Source organism: Phaethon aethereus, assembly GCF_964289735.1.
Source record: "Phaethon aethereus genome assembly, chromosome: Z".
Lineage (NCBI taxonomy): Eukaryota > Metazoa > Chordata > Aves > Phaethontiformes > Phaethontidae > Phaethon > Phaethon aethereus.
In genome coordinates this window covers 5,354,153-5,376,774 of record NC_138577.1, presented here as the reverse complement: position 1 = coordinate 5,376,774, position 22,622 = coordinate 5,354,153, and the positions used below count along the sequence as shown (strand labels likewise).

The 22,622-nt window shown below is 50.0% G+C and overlaps 1 protein-coding gene across 1 annotated transcript; it reads right to left on the bottom strand.

Annotated features, from left to right (window-relative positions):
- Positions 1–702: 702 nt before the first annotated feature.
- Positions 703–20,656, bottom strand: LOC309415645 (proline-serine-threonine phosphatase-interacting protein 2-like; the record flags this gene model as incomplete). Its single annotated transcript, XM_082013240.1, has 14 exons — positions 703–752; positions 1,266–1,300; positions 2,349–2,430; positions 2,751–2,847; positions 3,355–3,453; positions 5,037–5,116; positions 5,520–5,565; positions 5,756–5,854; positions 6,321–6,383; positions 7,090–7,196; positions 8,286–8,320; positions 9,443–9,520; positions 12,565–12,665; positions 20,624–20,656. The coding sequence occupies 14 exons, from the start codon at positions 20,654–20,656 to the stop codon at positions 703–705; spliced, it is 1,005 nt and encodes a 334-aa protein (XP_081869366.1).
- Positions 20,657–22,622: the final 1,966 nt, after the last annotated feature.

Below are 22,622 nucleotides of genomic sequence, written 5' to 3'. Positions count from 1 at the left end.
ATTAAACCTGAATTACAAGTTTAATCACCATTAATGAAAAATGTTAGAAACAGATGAAAGTGTAACCTGAGGTCTGAGAGAGATATATATGCCCTGAACACAAGCCAGCATGCCCAAAGCATCACACAGTGCTCCCCTCGGCACATGTGACTTCTTAGTTATCTGGAGACTGGGAGGCTCCAGCCTCTCCCAAATGGCTGCACTTTAGAAGAACTTCAAATCAAAAACCTTCCGACACAGGTCGCCCCTGTGTCTGGGTCCATCACTTATGTTCCTTTTCTTCCCCTGAGTGTGAAGATGGGATATCTGTCCAAGCAATTTACTGATCAAAGGCACAGATTTTTAGTAGGCACCTTCTGAATATACAAATAATTATCAGAGTCCTCAAATACTTTCTTAAAATGGAGAAGCGCTTCAGCTCTGTGTGACTGGGAATAACTGGAAACACCACCTCTGCCATGCTGGCCAGACCAACAGTGTCTTCTGCCTGGAGAACCTACAGAACAGGATCAACAGCATCTAAAACCACAGCTCCAGCTCAGGCAAGCAACGGGAGGGCTGACATGATCATCACTCCCAGTCAGTCACCTCAAAATGTCATCCCTTAACTGACGGCCTTTCTTTCTCCAATGTCCCTCCTCTGTGTAGCTGCATCTCATGTTAAATCCTTTCTTCATCAAATATGAGTACTTACTGTGGCTATTAGTGATGTACCAAGCTGTAGCCATCAGCTGTAGCATAATCCGGCTCACCTGAAACACGGTGCACAAAAAATTAAGTCTGCTCATGAGAAGTACTCATTATGAGACTACGTAGGAAAAAAGCACCATGCTCTGGCCACCCATGTTCAGGGGATGGGAGGCAGGGGGGGATGAGGCTGAAATTTGATTTGCCCAAGAGCCAAAGCAGGATCTTGTTTTACTCAGTCCCACTGCAGTATCCCATCACTGAAGAATGATATAGCCCGTGCTGTTGAAGCAGAGAAGGGCGCAAACTGCAGAGGCAGGTGGGATCCCCAGCGTAGACATCCTTAAGCTTCAGAAATGCCTACACACAGGGCTTTGATCAGAACTTCTCCTGGATGAAACCTTGCCTTCAAAGTCAGCGCCCAACTTCCCAGCATCTTGCAGTGGGGACTGAACTTACAGCAGAAGCTTCACCTAAAGCAATCCCTTTAGAGAGCTGAAGGTCATGATCTGATGGGGAAGAGCAAGAGCAGAGAGTTCCTCTGTGGGGCCAGAAACCCCATAAAGCAAGTAACTCACCTGGCGCGCTGGTCGGGGTGGGTAGAGGTCCCCTCCTGCACAGAAGGAAACACAGAGCTGAGGATCTGTGTGGCTATGGGACTCATGTTGTCCTGGCTCTGCACTGCCAAACTGCCCTCCCAGAGCTGTTTGGGAAGGCAAGAGGTTTGGCCAGCCTGGGCTTTATGAAGACCTGGTACCAAAGCATGTCATGGTGGGCTCGCTGACAGCCTGCTTGGCAAACACGGGAATTGAAGCTGATACAGTAGGGGAGAGGAAAAAGTATCCAAAAAGCATTAAGTTGGGGAAACATTCACAAGTGGCCCTCAGGGCATGCCTTTTTACATGCCTTTGCCCAGAGTGAGACATCAGGAAGCCATAATTGGACATGACTCCTCTCCCAATGTGACAGGCAATGTGGCACACTCATCCTTAGCAAGAGTCTTTGGCCCTGAATCCCCATTTTCCCCCCAGCAGAAGCATCCTTCAACCCTGTCCTCCCTGCCCAGCTTCACTTCTGGAGGACTGAATTCAACTCTGCTGTGCCTCCCTCTACCCACACACGCTTTTAACTGATCCATCTCTCCTCAGACAGACAGACTACATGGAGAACTATGCAGGGAAGCCCAGAAGGTTTCATTTTGGTGTCAAAGGCTGCTCTAAAAGGGAGGTCAGATTGTTCCCAGAGAAAGCAAGACATGAAACTGCCTTTCTTTTCTGCTATCCAAGTACCACAGCTGCTTACTTTGATGCAAAGGACTTCTGGAAGCAGCTTAGCACAAGAAAAAATGAGCACACCCTCACCCACAAGCACTTTCAGAATAATATTCCCATTCATGAGAATGGAGAAATGACCCCAAAAGGGGGAGCAAAAGCCTCTGACTGGGCTTGAGGCAGTCTTTGAAGACCTTATAATAGGCAAGATATTGGCATAACTCCTGCTGTGGAGAGTGATTGACTACATAGCATGGGAAGTATTTTCCTCCAATAGTCCCAAGTCAAGCGTCCAACAGACTGAAAGCAACAAGATACACTGCCTTTTTTTTTTTTTTGGAGGTCATCTTTTGCAATAGCAATTGCAATTGTACATGTTATGTCCCTTACCTTGATATAGGTACAGGAACCGGACTTCTCACAGGAGTTGCATTTCTCTGTGTATTATAGTAGTTTTCATAAACAACAGGAGCTAGGAAAAATTAACAATAGTAAAGTACAGACCTTTTACAAGCATAAACTATGTGTCAACACCAACATTCAGCTGCTGAATCTTTCCTCTCTCTGGGAAAATGCCTGAGGAGGAAATTAAAAGTTACAGAAAGGGGAAATCATCTTCAGGGGCTGGGCATAAGTGGCAGAGATTAGTGCTGCATGCTAGTCAATGAAAGGAGGAATGTTGTAAAATCAATGGGGTCTTTTTGCATCCACACTGATGCTGATCAGAGCAGCAGCTCCATGAAGAGTACAAGGAAGTCAGCACTGCTTTGTGAGATCATACCTGGCTCTTACCTGGGGCCAAACTTCCAGTTTTGCGTAAATTTACAAAAAAATCAATATCCTTCTCAATGCTGCACATTTCTAAACTCTTGCGGATTTCCTCATATTTCTGCAAAAGGGAAATAAAAAGCATTTCTATACATCAGGTTAAAAAACAAGAGAGTTTTTTCCAGTCTTTTATCACAGTAAGCCCAGTGCTCACCCAGGATACAAGCTTCAGTGGTAGGGGAATCATAGAATCATAGTTTGGGTTGGAAGGGACCTTTCAAGGCCATCCAGTCCAACCCCCCTGCAGTGAGCAGGGACATCTGCAACCAGAGCAGGTTGCTCAGAGCCCCGTCCAGCCTGAGCTGGGATGTTTCCAGGGATGGGGCATCTACCACCTCTTGGGGAAACCTGTGCCAGTGTTTCACCAGCCTCAAAAAACATGGGAATCACAGAGGGAACATCATCTGCAAGAGCTTTGGCCAAAACTTTCTCCCTGCACACTCATCCTGGTGTCTGGTGGCTGATGAAAAGCCACAGCCCAACTCGGACATAACACAGCTCAGTGCACAAGAAAGCAAATTGGGCTCTGATTTCCGAACAGAAAAATGAAGATTTTCATTTGATGTACCTCATCATTCTGGACGCAGTCCTGTGAGAGCTGGTTGACATGAAGCCAGAGGGCGTTGCGGAAGTAGTTGATCCGCTCGCACTCCTGAGTCTCAAAGAACTAAAACGATACAGACAAAACAGCCCTAACGTTTTTAAAAGGAGAGAAAATCTCTTTTATCCTGATTGCTTCTCATCCCCAAGTGCCACCACAAAGGCAGCTGTCCTCAGTGAGGAGCAGGTGGTATTGGTCTTCTGCAGAAAACATGGAAACCATGAGTCCTCCAGCTTGTCCAGAGGAGAAATCGTCCCTCAGCACAACCAGGTGCTTCAAAGATGTGTGTTAAGCTTGGGAAAGTCTGCAGTACCGATGCGGAAGGGGTCACCCGGCACACCACTACCTCTGGGGAGATCAAACCAGTTTCCTAAAAGCAGTGCATGTTCCCTAGGTACCCCATGGTCCTGCAGTCCCAGCTCACTTCCCTCCCACCGGTACAGTGCAATAAAAAAACACAGGGCATGTATGAAAACAGAGGTGCATTGACTGGCTGGTCTTCTCCCTCTTTCCTGCCCATCCCTTTTCCAAGCAGATTTAAACCCAAGTCTTTTGAAATCTGCTATCTGGTATACCTCAATTTCACATGCCTTTACATATTTCCATGAAAGATAACCTTTCATCCCAAGGGTACGTAAGCACTTGTTATCAGTTATGACCTTTGCAACACACTGTGGGGAAAACCTCCATGTGATCCATCTGCAGAAATGAAACCACTGCTTCCCATGACCCACCATCAGGGAGGCTTCCAGAGACCCCAGACACGAAAAGCACACCAGTGCTGAGACACCGACGCACCTCACACAAAACAGACAGCCAATTCCATTTCAAAAGGAAAAAATACAATGGAAACCTGGAGGGAAATAGATTGGGAAGGAATTGGTGCAGCTGGGGATGGGACGGCCTTCCGCAAGCTTGGAGCAGACCTGGGATAAAACCTTGATCTCAGCAGTCCCTGTCCATCCCTCGGTCACAGACCACAGGTGGCAGCAAGACACAGGTCAGCAGCAAAGCGACTGCACGGTCCTCTCACCACCAGCTCTGGACTTCCCCAGCATGTGCTAGAAAACTTTGCTAGACCACTTTGCTATGAAACAGCCTGCTCTAGGCTGATACAACCACTCGGAGGGGTTCTCACGCTACTGCGTGGTCCGTGAGATACAAGGCGAAGGGCTCCGGGTGCGTGGGGATGGCCTCACCCAGCCTGCGTCCTCAGCCCACCACCAGCCTCTGCTGCAAAGTCATTTAAAATCAGAATTTCAGACCAAGTCAGCTGGGTGGTGTTGGAACTATAGCACATATTGGCTTCAAGTTGCCAGGTGTGCAGAGGTGGCCGTGGCCATGAGTGTTCAAGATGATGGCCACACCGAACGTGCAGGCAGGTAATGGACAAAAATGTCACTACTTAGTGCATTGACTCTATCAGTTTTAAAAAGTGGTGGAAGAAAAAAAAATTAAAAAAGAGTGGAAACTTCAAAGCAGTGGGATGTTGAATCCAGAAGCCAAGCATGAGACACACGCAGGGTTAGCTGCAACACCTGCCGGGGGAATACAGAGAAGGCAAATCTGCACCATCCCTAACCCCCGCAACAAGGGGACGGACGTCCAGAGGACCACGCTGCCACGTGAAGGTGTTTCAGGGCATTTACCTCACAAGCTTTGATGTGCTCTTTCTGCCATTCTTCCCGGATCTTCTCCAGTGTGGTAACGCTCTGCTGGTAACTCCTGTCTGTGAAAGAAATCACATTGTCATCTAATTAACATCAATTTATAAAAAACCTTTGCTAGAAGGTAATGTGCAAAGTTTAAAATGCTGGGACATCAGGGAGAAAGCAGCAGTAATGCATAAAAAAGCTGTAGTAGTAAAAGGTCGGCTCGGGGTGGGCACTGCAAGGGGACATGGAGCTGCACAGACAGAGGGTCATGCTGTGGGAGCAGCCTTGGTGGGGTCATGCGTTCTTCTCCAGGGCAGGTGCCCACCGCCGGTATCTTGGGCCCGTGTTTTTGAGGAGCCGTGCCTGACCCAAGAGCTGGAGCTCGCCCTGTGCCCGAGAGCCATGCCATGGCTTCACAACCCCCTGCCCTGGGAAACACTCCCCTCACCCTCCAAACGCTGCTATTTCAATGCTCACCAGAGTCCTCCAGAGCTGATTTTGTCTGAGCCAGCTTCAGGAACAACTGCCAAAAATGGGAGACAGAAGAAAGGTAGAGGAGAGCTCTGGTGCATTGCGGGCACAACCGAGGAACATCATCTGCCCTCCCATCTCACCCCAAGCCCCAAAGCTGGGAGAAGAGCCATGGGGCAGGAGAGCTGTGAGAAGAGACACCCCCTTCTCCCCCTGCCCCACAGCCACCCCTCTCTCCGTACCTTCTCCTGTTGCTTCTGCGTCACCAGGTTTGCGTTGCGGTGTACAGCCTGTTCCGCCTCGTCCTTATCCCTGCAGCGCTGCTCGTAGAGCCTCTTGGCCTGGGAGAGCCACCAAACAGGGCAGGAGCATGTCAGCAAGCAACGAGATGCAAACTACAGCTCACGCAGGAGGCTTTGGAGGAAAGCACAACCTACGAGTGAAAAGGTGGGCGCAGGCTGCCAGCAGAGCAGGGGACGGCATGTGAGGTCCCAGATGCCCTACTCCTTGGGGAAAACCGACCTCACAAGACAAGCTGCCCTTCATTTGGAATGAAAAGCTTATGGCAATTGAGTCCATGACATTTAAATCACTCACATCCAACTCTGCAAGGCTACCACCGTCTGTGTCCCTGGCATACTCTTCATTTTTTCGGAGCACGCCCTGCATAGTGCTCATGCAGACACAACATAGAGACTTGCAACAGAGGAGGAAGACCCTCGCATTTAAGTCTACCCCAGAGCTGTGCATGTGTGTGTTAGCAGCATTAACTCACATAGCAAAAAAACAGCAGCATGTTTGCTTTACCTCCATGGTCTTCTTGTACTGCAAATTCCTGTTTTTGTGAATCGCCTCCATTATCAGCTCTATCTGTGAAGACAACAGACCCGGAGTCAGCACACCAGTGACCGTCAAAGCTCCAGAATGAACTATGTGGCTTAGGAAAGGAAGAGGCATGGACCAGACTGAGATGGGTTTATGGACCTTCTGTCCACCCAAAACATCTTAAACCCATCTTTTATGCTTCTATCTAAGCCTCCACTTGTGTATGCAAAGGAGCTCTGCAAATGAAACCCTAGCAATATATAGTACTGTATTTTCTCCATAGGGTCTGGAAAAATTGGGAAGCCCACTCCCCTCTGCTAGGTCCAAACCAGCCCCTGGTTCTAGCAGTTTTCCCTTAATTTCCAGACGAAGGTATCTCAGGGCAGAAGAAGTTAAAAAAAGGCTTGCCAATTTTAGCATATCATATGGAGCTCATACAGCGCTACATACACATGCTTTAAAAAAACTCCTGGTTGAGGCTGGCATCCCTGGAGCAGAGCCCCTACTATTGCTGGCCCCAAAAGGTGCCCAGAGGAGAAGACACGGCAGTGAGAAGGAAGCTGGAGGTTGCCACACAGTTCACCAACACAGTTGCAACATGTGGGAGGGAGATCAGGACTTCCTGGCAGCAGCAGGCACCGGTGGCATGGAGGGGGCTAGGACATGGCGGGAGACACCGGCCGGCAGCAGCCGATCGCTGGGGCAGGATCGACACCCTGCGGTGAAGGCACGTGCTCCCACGGCACCTCACCTTTTTCCGATGCAGTTTTTGTTTTTCCCTGAAGTCCTCCATTTTCTTTGCTTCCTCCCGAAGGGTTTGTGCCAGCTGGATGTGACCTTGCCCCACATTGTCTATCTCTGCAAAGAAAAATAATTAAGTGTCTATATATATATTCCTAGAAAGACTCTGTTGCTCAAGTCAACTGTTGTGGTCGACATCAAACTGACCCAGAGACCCCACATCATACATCCCCTTGCACAAACACAAAAGCAGCAGCACTTTTGAAGCAGTCTCCAAGCAGCGCCTGCCTGTGTAAGGAGTTACTCAGGATCCGTCCTGCTGGGGCCTGCCTTTCAGGTTAAGAAAACTCCTGTCAAGAGAAGTTAGTCAAACAAGCACAGTCACATCCCCCCTCATCCAGATGAATCCAGGCACGTTTCAACACATTGCACTCCGAAGCAGCCGTCTGAAGGAAGTGTTGTCCCAACAAACTTGGGTCACAGAAAAACTAATGCTAAAAAAATCTGCGGCTCCTCTTGCTGAACGTGAGCAGCCCCACCACGGAACACCATCCCAGCGAGCTCATCAAGGGAGCGAAGCCAAGCTGCAGCTCACGATTCAACCCCCTGAGCTGTTTCAAACCCGCAGCTATTAAGTCAGCTGCTCAGAGGGCAGAGCCTCCTTAGGGAGGTCCACCACGGTACAGGGCAGCAGATGAAGCTGGCTAGGGCAGAGGCTGGGCTCAGCACAGGGGAGCAGAGTGCTAGCCCTCAACGTACAGATGCTGGCAGCCTGTACGCCAGCGGGCTGTGACACATGGCAACGAAGGGACAATATAAGGTGGCCAAAGAATCATCTTTCAGATGCTCCAATTACTGCGTATGTGTGTGAAGCGGGCAAGGCGAGCCAGTCCAACAAACTCCAGCTGAGCTTCCCACGCACAGCTTCTGATGCACAATGCAAGCACAACCTCTGAGCTGCAGCCAGCCCTGAAAGCCCAAGAGATCCCCAAAGGGACACCAGGGCCTCCTCTCCCACTCATGCCCTGGAGTGCTCCGTCCCAAACCCTACGTGCTGGAATGAGCCTGGCCAAGAAGACAGCCTATGCCTGACCCCAGCATCACGCTGTTTTGGAGGTTTCTCTTCTATTTTCTTCCCAAGCAGTTGCCTGCAGGCTTTGGTGCTGCCAAGTGTCCTGACAAACATAAAGCAGAAGAATTACTTACGTTGCTTGAAAACATCCAGGGATCTCTTCAGTGTGCTGAAAAACAGGCAGAGCATTAAAAAGAGTGGGAAAGCACAGCAAGGTGCAGGCATCAGCAGAGCACCTTTCCCAAACCAGATAGCAAGTCCCTCACTTGATGCTGACCAAAGCAGCTCGAAGCAGGTTTATTTATCCTCTCTACACCTCCGCCTTTTTCCCTTTTGGTGAGTATACCACAGCTCACTTGGTTTGAGATCCACTTTACATCTTTCTGAACATTGTACACTATTAAAAATTATGAGTTTCATGGCACATGTTTCAGGCAACCTCCTAAATGTATCATATGGGATGTATGAACACCTTCTGCATGGTGTGTTGGCCAGTGGTTGGAAATGTAGGGAACTTTTTTCCCTATTGATATTGTATGATAAAGATTTCAGCAATATTTTATGTGACACCTGAATATAAAACTGTAAATAAATGATCAGAGAATATCAGACAGGGCATGTATAAAGTATAGCAACAAAGCAGGAAGCAGAAGGTGCCAAGGGTCACTGAGGAAATGGAGAACTGCTCATGGAGCCAACCACAGCAGCCACAGCACCCCTGTGGGGTGGTAACATGCTGGGCTTTAAGATTTGTATGGTTAGGAAGTATCAGTACTTCCCTCTGGCCACAAAACCAGTCAGAAGTGAACCCAAGGTCTCATGATCCTTGGCCCTCTGCTGAAATGCCAGCCCACATCTCACCTGAGCATCTATGATACTTTGGTTAGTCTATAGCTGGTGGGAACTTGGTGGACTCCAACTCGTTTACTGGCAAAGGCCAACCCAACTGTGCACCATTCATTCACAAGGCCGATTTCAGATCATCTTTGGAACAGGCTTCCCAGGGAGGTGGTGGAGTCACCATCACTGGAAGTGTTCAAAAAACCTGTGGATGTGGCGCTTCAGGACATGCTTTAGGGGGCATGGTGGTGTTGGGTTAATGGTTGGATGTGATCATCTTGAAAGTCTTTTCCAACCTTAATGATTCTGTGATTCTGTGATCTTCTGGTAGTGTCCCAATCACATTTCAATACTGTTTTGTCTCTCACAGCCTCCTTCCTTCTCCTCCTTCTTCATTGCTCCAATTAAGGACAACCATAAAAGCAGAACACACACAGGACTGTGAACTTACTTCAGCTCCATCTGCCCACAGGGCTTCTTCTTCGACAAGTTAATGAGCTCTTTGCCATATTTTTCTTCTATAACTGCCCTGTTGAGGAAAGAGAGAAATGAGAGGAAGTTCTCATTTCAGAAACTGATACTTGTTCACAGCAGAGGCCGAGACCCACTCTTAACATCCTCCCTATCTTCTGACCTGCTGCAAACCAAAACAAATTCCTTCAGTTGGTTGAAGGAAGACTGTTGTTTGCAGTTACCCAATAGCCTTTCTAGTGAAAACACTTCATTTTGCTGTGGCTGTGGTCCCGATACATTGCTCTCACCATGTCCCCATGGCCAATGGGTACAAGAACCACCTCCACAGGAGATGGAGGACTAAGCAGCCAGTGTAGCTGGTGGCTAGATGCAGCCAGGTGAGTCACCAGAGCAGTTTTTAACTCCGTTTCCTATGGGAACAAGGCTTACACGATCACACGTTTTCTGCATCTCGGTTATCAGCATCTGTCAGTCCATCCACACAAAGTACTTTTGAATTCAATTTGGCTGATTTAAACCAAATGTGACAGGAGGGAGTAGGCACATCAAAGACCACTCAGCCACCATACATGCACCCCAAAGCTCAGCTGAGCCATTTCAGGTCTTCAGGACATTTTAAAATGAGGCAACAGGTACTCTCTCCTGCCTGCCTCTGATCCTTAGGGAGAACACCTGAAGAAGAGGTCACATCTTGTGAAGTAACATAAATAACACCTTTGAGAGATTGTATTGTCCTCCCCTCTTGGACGAAAGATGTGGGGGGAAAGAAAGCCTATGTCTTGTAGTCTAAGAACAACCAGCTTTCTGCAGTTGTATTGAAATCCGTACAGACAACCAGGGCTGGACTTGCCTGGTCACATGTAGATATCTTCATCAGGGCAAGCCACCCTAGCTGTCTGCTGGGGAGAGGAACAAGTACTGCTAGAGGCTTGCATTAGGTCAACTGGATAAAATAAATAGCTTCCTAAAATGCCTGTATCTCTAAAGCAGATGCAGATGCCTATGTTGTTGATTTCTAGAGTTTGGCAGTGGGGTTCACCTAACTTAAGTCTTTAAAAACCCCAAAAGCTTGTAGGGAAATTGAAAAAATAAAGGTTATAAATTGACTTTTTTTCCTCTAACAATATTCCCATGAACTTCCTTTTGAAACAAAGCATCAAATCCAACATGCATGTTCTCCATGTCTGGGACCATGTAACAGCCATGCTATACATGGAGAACTGGGCCATGTTCAGAGAGGAGTGCCAGTAGCAAGTCCAGGTCCAGCCTCTAATCTCCTGGCTAGACAGGTCAGCGGGAACATACACCGCCTTCAATAGCAAAGAGGAACGGGGCACAGGGTGTGGAGGAGGCTTTTTTCACTTTCTCCATTGTCACAGATGAGTGGGACACAGTTCTCAGGGTTCAGCGGATGGTTTCTCAGACAGCTGGAAAGCCCAAATTTTCCTGGGACATGGGATCACAACCCAGACAGATGTAGATGCATTAGACACTTAACTGCAGGTTCTCCTCCTCTTCATCCCCATTACATTTGTTCCAGGCTGTTTTGTACCAAGTCTTGTATTGAGAGGTTTGTTTTCTCCAGTTCTCAATATCAAAATTACATTAATTCAGGGTTGTTCTATAACGCTTTTCATATTTAGCCATTGCTAACCAGGTGAACCATAAAGTCAAAGTATATGGCCAGACCATCTCAGTTGTGCCCTTGTAGCCACAGAACCCCTACTTAGGTGATATTCTCTGATTAATAAACACACCATCTAGTACTGCTACTTCCTTTTAAAACAAAATCTGCAGGCTATCCATGATGTACAAAGACAAATTCAGGACAAAGACATGCCTCTCCTATGCCAAGGTCTTCACCTGATCTTCTGCAAGCTGAACTGCAAAGTGAACTTCATGGGAGAGCATGTGGCCTGGGCACGCCACCAACAGCTGCAAACACATTAGTACAGATGCCTGGCAACGTGTAAGACTGAATCATTAAACTGCTCCTGATTCCTTTTTCTTTTTAACAGAGAGTTCAAAATGTGAACATCAAGCCCTGGACACCATCGCTGCCTCACAGCTGAGGATTCCTGGGTATGGACTTAATACCACAGCACCAGCCGTGCAAGGAATCACAGAGTCACAGAATCACTAGGTTGGAAAGGACCTTCAAGATCATCAAGTTCAACCATTAATCCAGCACCACCATGTCCCCTAAACCATGTCCTGAAGCGCCACATCCACACGTTTTTTGAACACTTCCAGAGATGGCGACTCCACCACCTCCCTGGGCAGCCTGTTCCAATGCCTGACCATCCTCTCAGTGAAGAAATTTTTCCTAATATCTAATCTAAACCTCCCCTGGCGCAACTTGAGGCCATTTCCTCTCGTCCTATCACTAGTTACTTGGGAGAAGAGACCAACACCCTCGTCGCCACAACCCCCTTTCAGGTAGTTGTAGAGAGCGATGAGGTCTCCCCTCAGCCTCCTCTTCTCCAGACTAAACAACCCCAGTTCCCTCAGCCGCCCCTCATCAGACTTGTGCTCCAGACCCCTCACCAGCTTCGTTGCCCTTCTCTGGACACGCTCCAGCACCTCAACATCCTTCTTGTAGTGAGGGGCCCAAAATTGAACACAGTATTCAAGGTGCGGCCTCAGCAGTGCCGAGTACAGGGGCACAATCACTTCCCTACTCCTGCTGGCCACACTATTCCTGATACAGGCCAGGACGCTGTTGGCCTTCTTGGCCACCTGGGCACACTGCTGGCTCATGTTCAGCCAGCTGTCAACCAGCACCCCCAGGTCCCTTTCCGCCGGGCTGCTCTCCAGCCACTCCTCCCCAAGCCTGTAGCGTTGCATGGGGTTGTTGTGGCCAAAGTGCAGGACCCTGCACTTGGCCTTATTAAACCTCATACAGTTGGCCTCTGCCCATCGATCCAGAAAGGACAGTGTAAGCAAGTAAGTTCCTCATCAGTCAAAAATCAAAGGTGTTTTAACATAGTGGACAGTTAGACATGACAGAAACCAAACTGGGAATATAAGGAGTAGAAGTAGTGCCACCGCTTCACTTCCCAGGTTCAACGCAACCCATTTTCAGAGGCAGCTCCATACCTTTCCTTCAAAAAGTCTTCAAATTCTTTGCAGTTCTTCCTGCCATCATTCAGATGTTGAATGATGCTGTCATAGCCAACTGTGCTCGTCAGATCCGTACTCTGAAAACAGAAGAACAGGAGTCACATCCTCATCAGTGTAGTCCACAGTCACTGCCACCTCCAGTGGCATTTGAACAAGCGATGGCTCAGCTGGGAGCAAGTGTGCAAGTGCCTCTTTATGAAATAAGATCTTTTTCTTTTAGGGGTGGGAGAGGCTCCAGAATGAGAACAATGGTGGCAATTTGGGACAAAGCCCTTCCATGACTTTCAGAAAACAGAAGGTCTCAGTCCTACATCCTATTGCTCCCCCCTGGCCTAAATACAGCTGGCCCCATGGCACATGGCACCTCCTCCTAGGAGCCGAGCTGTCGGCTCTGACTTAATGAAATCAAACACTAAAAACCCTCCAAGTCTCTAGATATAACCCATCTTACTACTGCTCCTCCCAGCTTCTGCAGACATGGAGATGGATCTTGGTTAGCATTGACTTGCACTCTTCTGGGCATCACCCTCACGTCTGGCTGTAGGAGCCTACATCTGGGCTGGAGGGGAATTTATCAGACCTTTCTGCACAGAATCGCTGAGCTATGGGCTTCTCCCACTGCCCTCACAGCAATGTATGGATGCACCCAATGACTGCTGCTGCAACAGCCTTCTCTTTGGCCTTGCAAAAAGCAACACTGTCCCACACATCAGTTCAAAACACCACTGCAAAGATCATTTCCCTGAGTATCAGGTTCTCCCCCACCACTGCTGTATGCCCTCCAATACAACACGTAGGGCTGGCTAGCATCTTCACTCCCCACAAAACATCACAGCCATGGGCAGGTCCTGCCTCCACCACCCACGGGCCAGGTCCCATCTTCCAAACCGGGGCTCTCAGCCCTGCAGTGCCACTCACACTTTCCATAGACTTCTGAAGGATCAGTGCTTTCCTTCAAATTACTTCTTAAAAACATATATTGTACTGATGCTTATTTAAAAAAAAAATGCATGCAGCAATGATGTAGGTGGGCTAGGACGAAGGTTGACTAACTCTACCCCATTCTTTCCTTATACCCATGCCTGGAAGCACCTCAGGACAAAAAATGGATTTTTGCCCTACGACTGTTGAAGATTTACCACCCTGGGGACCTGGGCCAAGAGCAGGGCTCCTAAGTGCTATGATAATACAAAGAGATGCGCTGACCATGAGCTCTCCTTCTCTGGAAGAAGCCCAAAGCAAATGCGGGGAGCTGAGCAAAAGGTGCTACCTGTCTTCTGCAAGGAGGTCCAGTTGGTGTGGCATAGAACAGCACGTGGAAGCAAAAACTATAGGGAAAGAGGCTGCAGAAAGGAGGCAATGGTAAGGGCATATATGAAACTCTGGGAAAGGAAGCAGAAGCCACAGACAGTTATTAAAAAGCCTGAAGAGGAATAATGGCAGAACAGAGCCATTCAGGAAATGGTTCGAAGCCAGGATGAGAGTACGCATACAACTGGTGTGAAAGCGCGGGCGGCAGAGGCAGGGATTTCTCAGGAGTTCGTATCTTGCACAAGAAATGAAGAGAGGCAGGACTGGTATTTGTGATAAATGAAGGATTTAATTATGTGGACTTCCCTAAGTAGTCAAGGACTTGAATGTCAGTGGCCAGAAAGCAAGAAGTGAAGCAGAGATCTGGTGGGGTGGGGACCTGCAGGAAATCCCCGGGTATCCCAGATCAGCTTTGTTCCATCCACGGCATGCACGGGAATAGAGGACAGTGGAGCAGAACCTAAGCAGAAACCATAATGGTGTCTGTTCCTTTACAAAGCACAAAACATCCCTCCAAAATGGGCTTATTATCAATACACCCACAACCAGGTCTCAGTTTGCATCATGTCTTCGCTAATCGTGTCTGTGAAAAGGAAACACGCTTGCACTGAAGTCGGTCTTCGTGACAGTTGCAAAACACAGGAACAACCTAACTCAACTTCCTACCGCCGCTTTCAAAGGAAATAAAATGGATGCAGAGAACAACTGTCAGCCGCTGCAAGCTCGGGCAGGACGGAGCGGTCAGACCCTCATCGCTGCGTCTCAGAGGGCACCCGAAGGCTCTGAGACACTTGCGCTCGCTGCGCCAGGCAGAAGTGCCAGGGGACAAATTGGGAGCATCCACCAAAAACGTGCACTAGGCTCTTTATTTTATCACTTTTCCAGTAGATGGATTTCATTCCAGCACATAGGTATTTCCTAAGTGCCCAAGGCTGGACCAGACCTCACGGTGTTATACAAAGGTGTTACACAAAACATGGGAGGTAACAGAGATGGTGGAGGTTTCCAAAAGAACTGCTTCCAGGCAGGAGGAGCTCCTGGCCCAGAAGGAGCTGGGCAGGGTTGTATGCCATGAAACCAGCCTTCACAGCACCCTTCTGGGCAGTTGTTGACCTGGAAAGAATAAAAAGGACGAGCGTGACTGCCCAGTGGGACGTCCCAAAATCAGGGAGGGAGCAATGAAAGAGGAAGGGCAACAGGGCAAGCACAGAGCCATGGGTGCAGAGGACAAGATTTAAAGACTTAATAAACTGAACCAAAGACAGGTATGGAGGAAGAGGGAGTTGCACAAAGCCCTCCCCACCGGAGGGGTGCAGGAGGACGAGCACCTCTCCTCCCACCCTGCAGCACGCGGCTGCCCTGGTGCTCCCCACTGGGCAGAGCTCTGAACCCATGTGCTATTTAGAGGACAGCCCATGGAAACTACAAACAGATGATTTCAAGGTGACAAAGCAGCAGATGATCTTTCTTGAGCCCACAGGGCTCAAGCAGGACATGCCCCCCCCTTCCTGTCCCACCGCCCGGGTTTGTGCCATCCTCCTGACGGACTCACTGAGGAGAAGAAATTCATGTGCTTGTTGTGGTCCTTTGGGTTTTCTTTGCACTTTTAGCCAAAAGAGGGGCTAAAAATGCTCTAGTGGGGATCTGAAGTCACATTATGACCTTGTGTGAGTCACCGCTGAAAGGAAAGCTACTGAGCTTGACATTTCCATCTTCTATCCCACTTTACATGGAAAACCCACGCCAGAGACACACCCTATGAAGCCAATGGCATGGGAGAATCATAGAATCATAGAATCATTTAGGTTGGAAGAGACCTTTAAGATCACAGAGTCCAGCTATTAACCTAACACTGCCAAGACCACAACTAATCCATGTCTCTAAGTGCCACATCTACATGTCTTCTAAATACCTCCAGTGATGGTGACTCCACCACCTCCCTGGGCAGCCTGTTCCAGTGCTTGATCACCCTCTTTGTAAAGGAATTTTCCCTAATCTCCAATCTAAACCTCCCCTGGCGCAACTCGAGGCCATTTCCTCTCGTCCTATCACTGGTTACTTGAGAGAAGAGACCAACACCCCCCTCACCACAACCCCCTTTCAGGTAGTTGTAGAGAGTGACGAGGTCTCCCCTCAGCCTCCTCTTCTCCAGACTGAACAACCCCAGTTCCCTCAGCTGCTCCTCATCAGACTTGTGCTCCAGCCCCCTCACCAGCTTCGTTGCCCTTCTCTGGACACGCTTCAGCACCTCAACTTGTCCTTCTTGTAGCGAGGGGCCCAACACTGAACACTCACCAGTGCCGAGTACAGGGGCACGATCCCTGCCCTGCTCCTGCTGGCCACACTATTTCTGATACAGGCCAGGATGCTGTTGGCCTTCTTGGCCACCTGGGCACACTGCTGGCTCATGTTCAGACGGCTGTCAACCAGCACCCCCAGGTCCCTTTCCGCCGGGCAGCTCTCCAGCCACTTCTCCCCAAGCCTGTAGCATTGCATGGGGTTGTTGTGACCCCAGTGCAGGACCCGGCACTTGGCCTTGTTGAATCTCACAGAATTGGCCTCGGCCCATCGATCCAGCCTGTCCAGGCTCCCTACCCTCAAGCAGTCTGTCCCAACATTCCCAAAAATGAAAATTTTGGAGTACTGCACGGCTTACGGACCATCACTTGGAAGATCTTTATTTATGCAGAGCACTTAGTATGTCTTCTCAGCCTTATCTGCTCAGAGAAATACGGCCGAAGCTGGATGTCTATTTTAGTAGTCAGATACGCCATCCAACAATAAATGGCTGTGCTGTTCTTGCTCGCAATCAGTACCACCTGAGATTCACTCAGGGTCCTGCAGAGGTTGCTGAGACCAAGAAAAATGCTTGTGCTGATGCCTGCAGGGAGCAGAGTGAGGAGAGTAGGAGATGCTGCTAGAGGCTGCAGCTCCTCCCCATCCCATAACCAGGTGGGTACAACAGGACAAACAAAACTCATCACAGGGAGGAAGAGGACTCGCTGCAAATTCACGCACCTGAGAATGGCGTCCTGCGAAAAGCAGCTTTTTGGTGAATAATTTTCCATTTGCAGTTTTCTCTGCCCTGCGCTAACACGTCTACCCTGCTCATCCCAGAGACTCAGAGAGCAGCGGACCACCCCGCCTCCATGCACTTACTTCTTCCCAAAAACCCCACCTTGTTCCTTTCAAACGGTGACCCGAGGATTTCATAATGCTGCTGATAAACTCTGCCAAGCCAGTCCCCGTTTAGAGAAGGACAAGCAGGGGTAAGGGGAAGCGAAACGGCCCAGCCGGCATCACATCGTGAGTCAGCAGCCGCAGAATGAACCCAGGAGCCCGGGGCTGGCAGCACCCCCCGCCCCCCGACAGTGGGGGTGCAGAAAAAAGGAGTTTATCCCCGGCCAGCCACACGAAGCTAAAAAAAATCATGGGAGTCAAGAAGAAATACAGCCAGTCACAGCCCTGACAAAATACCATCCATAACCCGTGGGCAGCGGGTTCCTTTGCAGGCACCAGCACTCCCTCGCTCTGTAGAGGGGGGGCAAAGCATTTCTTTCACCCCACGCTTCGTTCCTGCCATTGCTGAAGGAGATGCGATAGCTCTTTCCTGTGTGTTGGGGGATAAATAAGTGTTTTCAGACACTTTGCCATGTGCTTTATTAGACGATTAAATATAACAGTGCAGCTTTTACTGCAGATGACTTGCCTGAGCTGTGGATTGTTTTAGCAGCATCACTTTTTCTTGGCGTGACAAATAAATATTTGAGAGTGCCTAAAAGATTTACATACGTAAGTCTTATTTAAAAAATTATCTTGACCAGACCAACCTCGGTGAGAGTCAGCAGGTCTCAGTCTTCAGCATTATTTGCTTATTTTTTTAATGTTTTACCAAATGCTTCTTTTTAATGCACCCTGGAACACACTGCAGAGAGCAGAGCTATTACTTTTGTCTTATTAAAAGCAAAACGACTGAGAATCCACTCTCCGGGTTGCAAGCTTGCCAACAGATCAGACTTAAAATGTGTTTTAGCATTATCATCGTTTCTGTTTTTCCCACACAGATTTACAGGTGCCTACAAGGATTGAAAGATGAGCCCCAAAGCTTTGCTGTCGGCTTACCCGAAATACTCTGCAAGAACAGGCTCGGGGAGAACCAGGCACGTACCAAGAAAATGATTAAAGCGAAAGAAGAGTCCTCGTAGAGTGAAAGATGAACAGCAGGTTGCAAAAATGAATGAAAACAAAACCCCACACTTGCTCAACTCATGGCAATCGCTACAGGCAGGAAACAAACATGATCGCTGGCGTATTTTTACTTTTGCACAGCTCTTTTGCAGGCAGCGCAGGCTGCAGGAGGGAGCATCACGTGAGCCGGGGCATTTGGAGCTGGTTTAAGGTCTCTCCTGTCCTCACGTGCAGCTTTGGGCATCTCCAGACTTTGGCTCCTGGGAGGGCAGGAGCTGCGGTAGGATGCAAAAGAGCAAACCCCTTTATTTGAAGGAATTTCTCATCTTGTGCTGAGGCCTACCAGGGTGAACAAACTCAGAGCAAAGTCACACCGTGCTTTTGCGATGCAGCGCATCATGAGCATCACTCCATGAACTCTGGCAGGGACCAGGTTCCAGTGCAGGAAAAGACAGACATGCATCCCACCAAAGAAACCAGAACTGCTGGGGTTTAAAGCTAAATCAGTCCCTGGATGAGGCTTGAAGGCACAAACCCGCCACCCCAGCAGAGCAGGGTGGGGCTACAGCTCGTCCCCATGAAGAAATTCGGCGGTTGCCATTCAAAACCAGCCACATTTCAAAGCTGGAAGCTGCAATATTGAAAATGGTTCAGCTTTTGGGGGGATTGCTTATTTTTTAGACTTTGTCACATCAGCTGGAGCATCTCTTCCCTGGAGCCCTCCCAAAATCTCCCCTTTCCCCACTGGGCTGACCTGACCACTGAAAAATCACTTGATTTGGCAAAGAGTTCTCCTTCCCTTTTTGGCTTAAGCAAAGTAATTTAAGAGGAAAAATTGCAGGAGGAAGTTTGAGCTCTCTCACAGCGAACCAAAGCCGGACGAGCAGCAGCCCTCCCGCACCTCGTCTAAATTTGTTTTTTTTCTGCCCATCTCTCGTTCCCCCCCTCCTTCCCCAGCCCTTGCAGCTGATGCACAGTCACTGGTACGTGGCGTGGAGGCTGGTTGCGGTGGTGCCTGCCTTTTCCACGGGCCAAACGACCGCAGCAGGGCCTCCATCTCTTCGCTGAGTCACGTCCACCACGTTCCTGTCCAACCTCCACCCCAGCTGCCTGCCCCAGGCATGTTTCCTCGGTCAGGGGGGTTGAAGCTCACAGGCTTCAGAAAGGAAAAAGCCAAGCAAAATCCCCTGGCAGCACCAATAGCTTTGGGCTCAGCAAGAACTGGGGATTATTCAGTAAATAGCCGCCTTTGCAATACAGGGGGCCGGGCAGGAGTGGTGCCCCCCCATACAATGCCCCAGCTCCTCCTCACCTTGGGGGCTTCAGGCTGCTCCTGCCCTGGTATTTTCTCCCACTGAGCCCCCTCCTCCAGGATCCTCTTTCAAAAAGCACCATGCCGTAGCGGGAGAGGAGCAAACCGAGCAGCGCTAGCCAAAGCCCCGTGGCGAGGACCTCTTCTTCAATCCAAAGCTCCCCTGAAGCACCACAAACCATGTCTACTCAACCCTGCCGGCATCACAGTTGTTCCCCCCAGCCTGGGGGATGCTGCCACCACCCCCGCATCCCTCCCCTCTGCACATTTACAAAGCAAAGGGAGCACCGTGGAAACTTCTCGGGCAACGACGAGCTGAGAAACAGCAGCCAGATGCAAAGCTGGCTTTATTTTCCAAGCCGGGTTTGATACCTATATGAGATTTACATATTTGAGAGCACTATGCCAGACGACATGCTAATGACGCCGGGCGAGCCCAGTGCCCTGCATTTACCCCTCTTATTCCACGACATGCAGCAGCCCCAAACCCGGCACCCGCTCCTCCCGGGGCCCACGCACCTTCGCCTCGTCCTGCAAGACAGGAGCTGCTTCCCAGGCATTGCCTGGGAAACCCTGAGCGTCGCCGTTCACAGACGGGGATTTTCAGCCCCGAAATCCAAATTTTTGTAATTTATTTCCTCGTTGCCGGTACCTGGAAGAAAGGCCTGCACAGCAAGAGGAACTGAGAAGCCGCAGCACCAATGCTCTGCAGCAGATAAGGGGCTGTTCACCACTTCTCCATTCCCAAAAGCACAGTTCAGACTCAAAGGAATAAATCGTGACTTTCCCCGAACCGTGTCTTTTTCTCGCAGCTCGGCAGCAGCACGCCAAGGGACTCACTCCTAGTCTGGGATTAGCTTCGTGTTGAAGGACCCTTTTTGGCCACGGTGCCTCCAAGTAATTCACTGGTGACTAATTAATATTACCAAACCCTCAGCCCAGCACCGACTTCTTCCAGCGCGGCAGTGGCAGCTTGCCAGGGCGCGTTTCGGCTGCATGGGGCAGGTTATAAAGCCACAGCTTTCAGGACACGTGTGGGTGGGCAGTGCCTGCCGTGGGATGCTCAGAACCTTCAGCAAAGGCATCCCAGTCGCCACAAAGGCAGCTTTGGAGCCAACTCTACCCAGAAAGAGGGTGACCCGCCGACCCAACTCTGACCGCCCCATCCCGGCCCCGGCTGGGTCCCACCCCGCTGCCCCCCGTCCACCATGCCCCTCGGCTCACCCAGAAGTGGTCCCTGAACCGCGCCTCCCGCATGCTGATGCTGGGGATGGTGATGATGATGATGCCGCCGCCGCCCCGCTCCACCGCAGCCACCACTCCCGGCGCCGCCCCGCCCCGCTGGTCCCACCCCGCGGCGTGGTGTCCCCACCCCGTCACCCGTGTCCCATCCCACCCTCCCTAAAGAGCACGGTTACATCCACCCCAGTCGCTGTGTGGAGCTGCGCTGCGCGCTGCTGGGTCTCCGTGTGTTGTGGGGACCCAGGCATGCTGCTGCCGATGGGTGAGATCTGAACATGAGCCGGCAGTGTGCCCAGGTGGCCAAGGTGGCCAACAGTGTCCTGGCCTGTACCAGCAATAGTGTGGCCAGCAGGAGCAGGGCAGGGATCATGGCCCTGTACTTGGCACTGGTGAGGCTGCACCTCAAATACTGTGTTCAGTGTTGGGCCCCTCACTACAAGAAGGACATTGAGGTGCTGGAGTGTGTCCAGAGAAGGGCAACGGAACTGGTGAGGAGTCTGGAGCACAAGTCTGATGAGGAGCGGCTGAGGGAACTGGGGGTGGTTCAGTCTGGAGAAGAGGAGGCTGAGGGGAGACCTCGTCACTCTCTACAACTGCCTGAAAGGGGGTTGTGGTGAGGGGGGTGTTGGTCTCTTCTCCCAAGTAACCAGTGATAGGATGAGGAAATGGCCTCGAGTTGTACCAGGGGAGGTTTAGATTGGAGATTAGGAAAAATTTCTTTACTGCCCAGGGAAGAGGTGGAGTCACCATCACTGGAAGTGATTCAAAAAATGTGTGGATGTGGCACTTCAGGACATGGTTTAGTGAGCATGGTGGTCTTGGGTTGATGGTTGGACTTTGTGATCTTAGACTGGTCTTTTCTAACCTTAATGATTCTGTGACTCTATGAGATGGGCAGGGGTGGAAGACACAGTGTCACTGCACCACAGGGAGAAACCCACTGGTGACGGCCAAATCTGATTGACCCCCACTTTTTTACAAAGGAAACATGAAGTGGAGGGCAAGTATCAGGGCCGGCAGCTGCACCTTCCCCACCTGGCTTGGGCAGAGGTTGATGGAGTATTTTGGGAAGGCTTCACCATACACGTCCTGTTCTTATCCTTAGTTGATTAGGGGCCACGGCCCGAGAACGACCTCTGAGCTGTTCTTAAAAACCATGAAAGCAGATGAGAGAGGACACTGGTGCCAGAAAGCCTTAATCATACCCACTGCCCTAGCCTGCTGCCTCTGCTTTGACACAGGGACAGCTAAAACAGTCCAGGAATATAAAAAAAGGCATTCTCCACTTAAGTAAGTGACCTGAGGCCACTGCCACTTGGCAAACATTTCTGAGGTTTATACTGAACAAGTTTGCATGGATTTTTCTTTCACTGTTCATGGCTGCCCCGGCAGCAGGGGTAGCATCACATCTGCGTTTCAGATCTGAAAGGGTTCAGTCAAGGCTTCAAAGAGGTTTTAACAACCTCACCTGAACATGTCAGCCATGGTGCAATCTGCCAAGCTGCAAGCACACAAATAGCTCCAATGTGTGAATCCGGGAATAAATTTCCAAGATTTCTGTCTGATCTGACTGCACTGGAAGGGCGTGCTTTAGGACAGGCAGATAAGCCCAAGGGGGGTTGAGACCCAAAGCGAGCAGGACAGACCAGCGTGGATCAAGGCACGGCAGTTCAGGGCTGCGTACGCAACAGTCATCAGCAGCCCCGCAGCAAAAGCCGCACATCACAGCTTTGGCGTGGCCTGCACAGGGAGCGGGCGTTACGGCAGCGCTGGCAGTTACATGTCAGAGGACACCGCGCCCCAGCTGCGTGTTTCTGGGATCTTTCTATGATTTGCCGAATCAGCCTTTCAGTCGATTTAGTGGGATGACCCTCTGCACACTCCCAACAGAAGAGGACAACAAACCCTCACCATGAATCCACACCATCACCACCCACTCGCTATTTCTCTGCTTCCCGGCACCACCCCACAGCACCTCTGG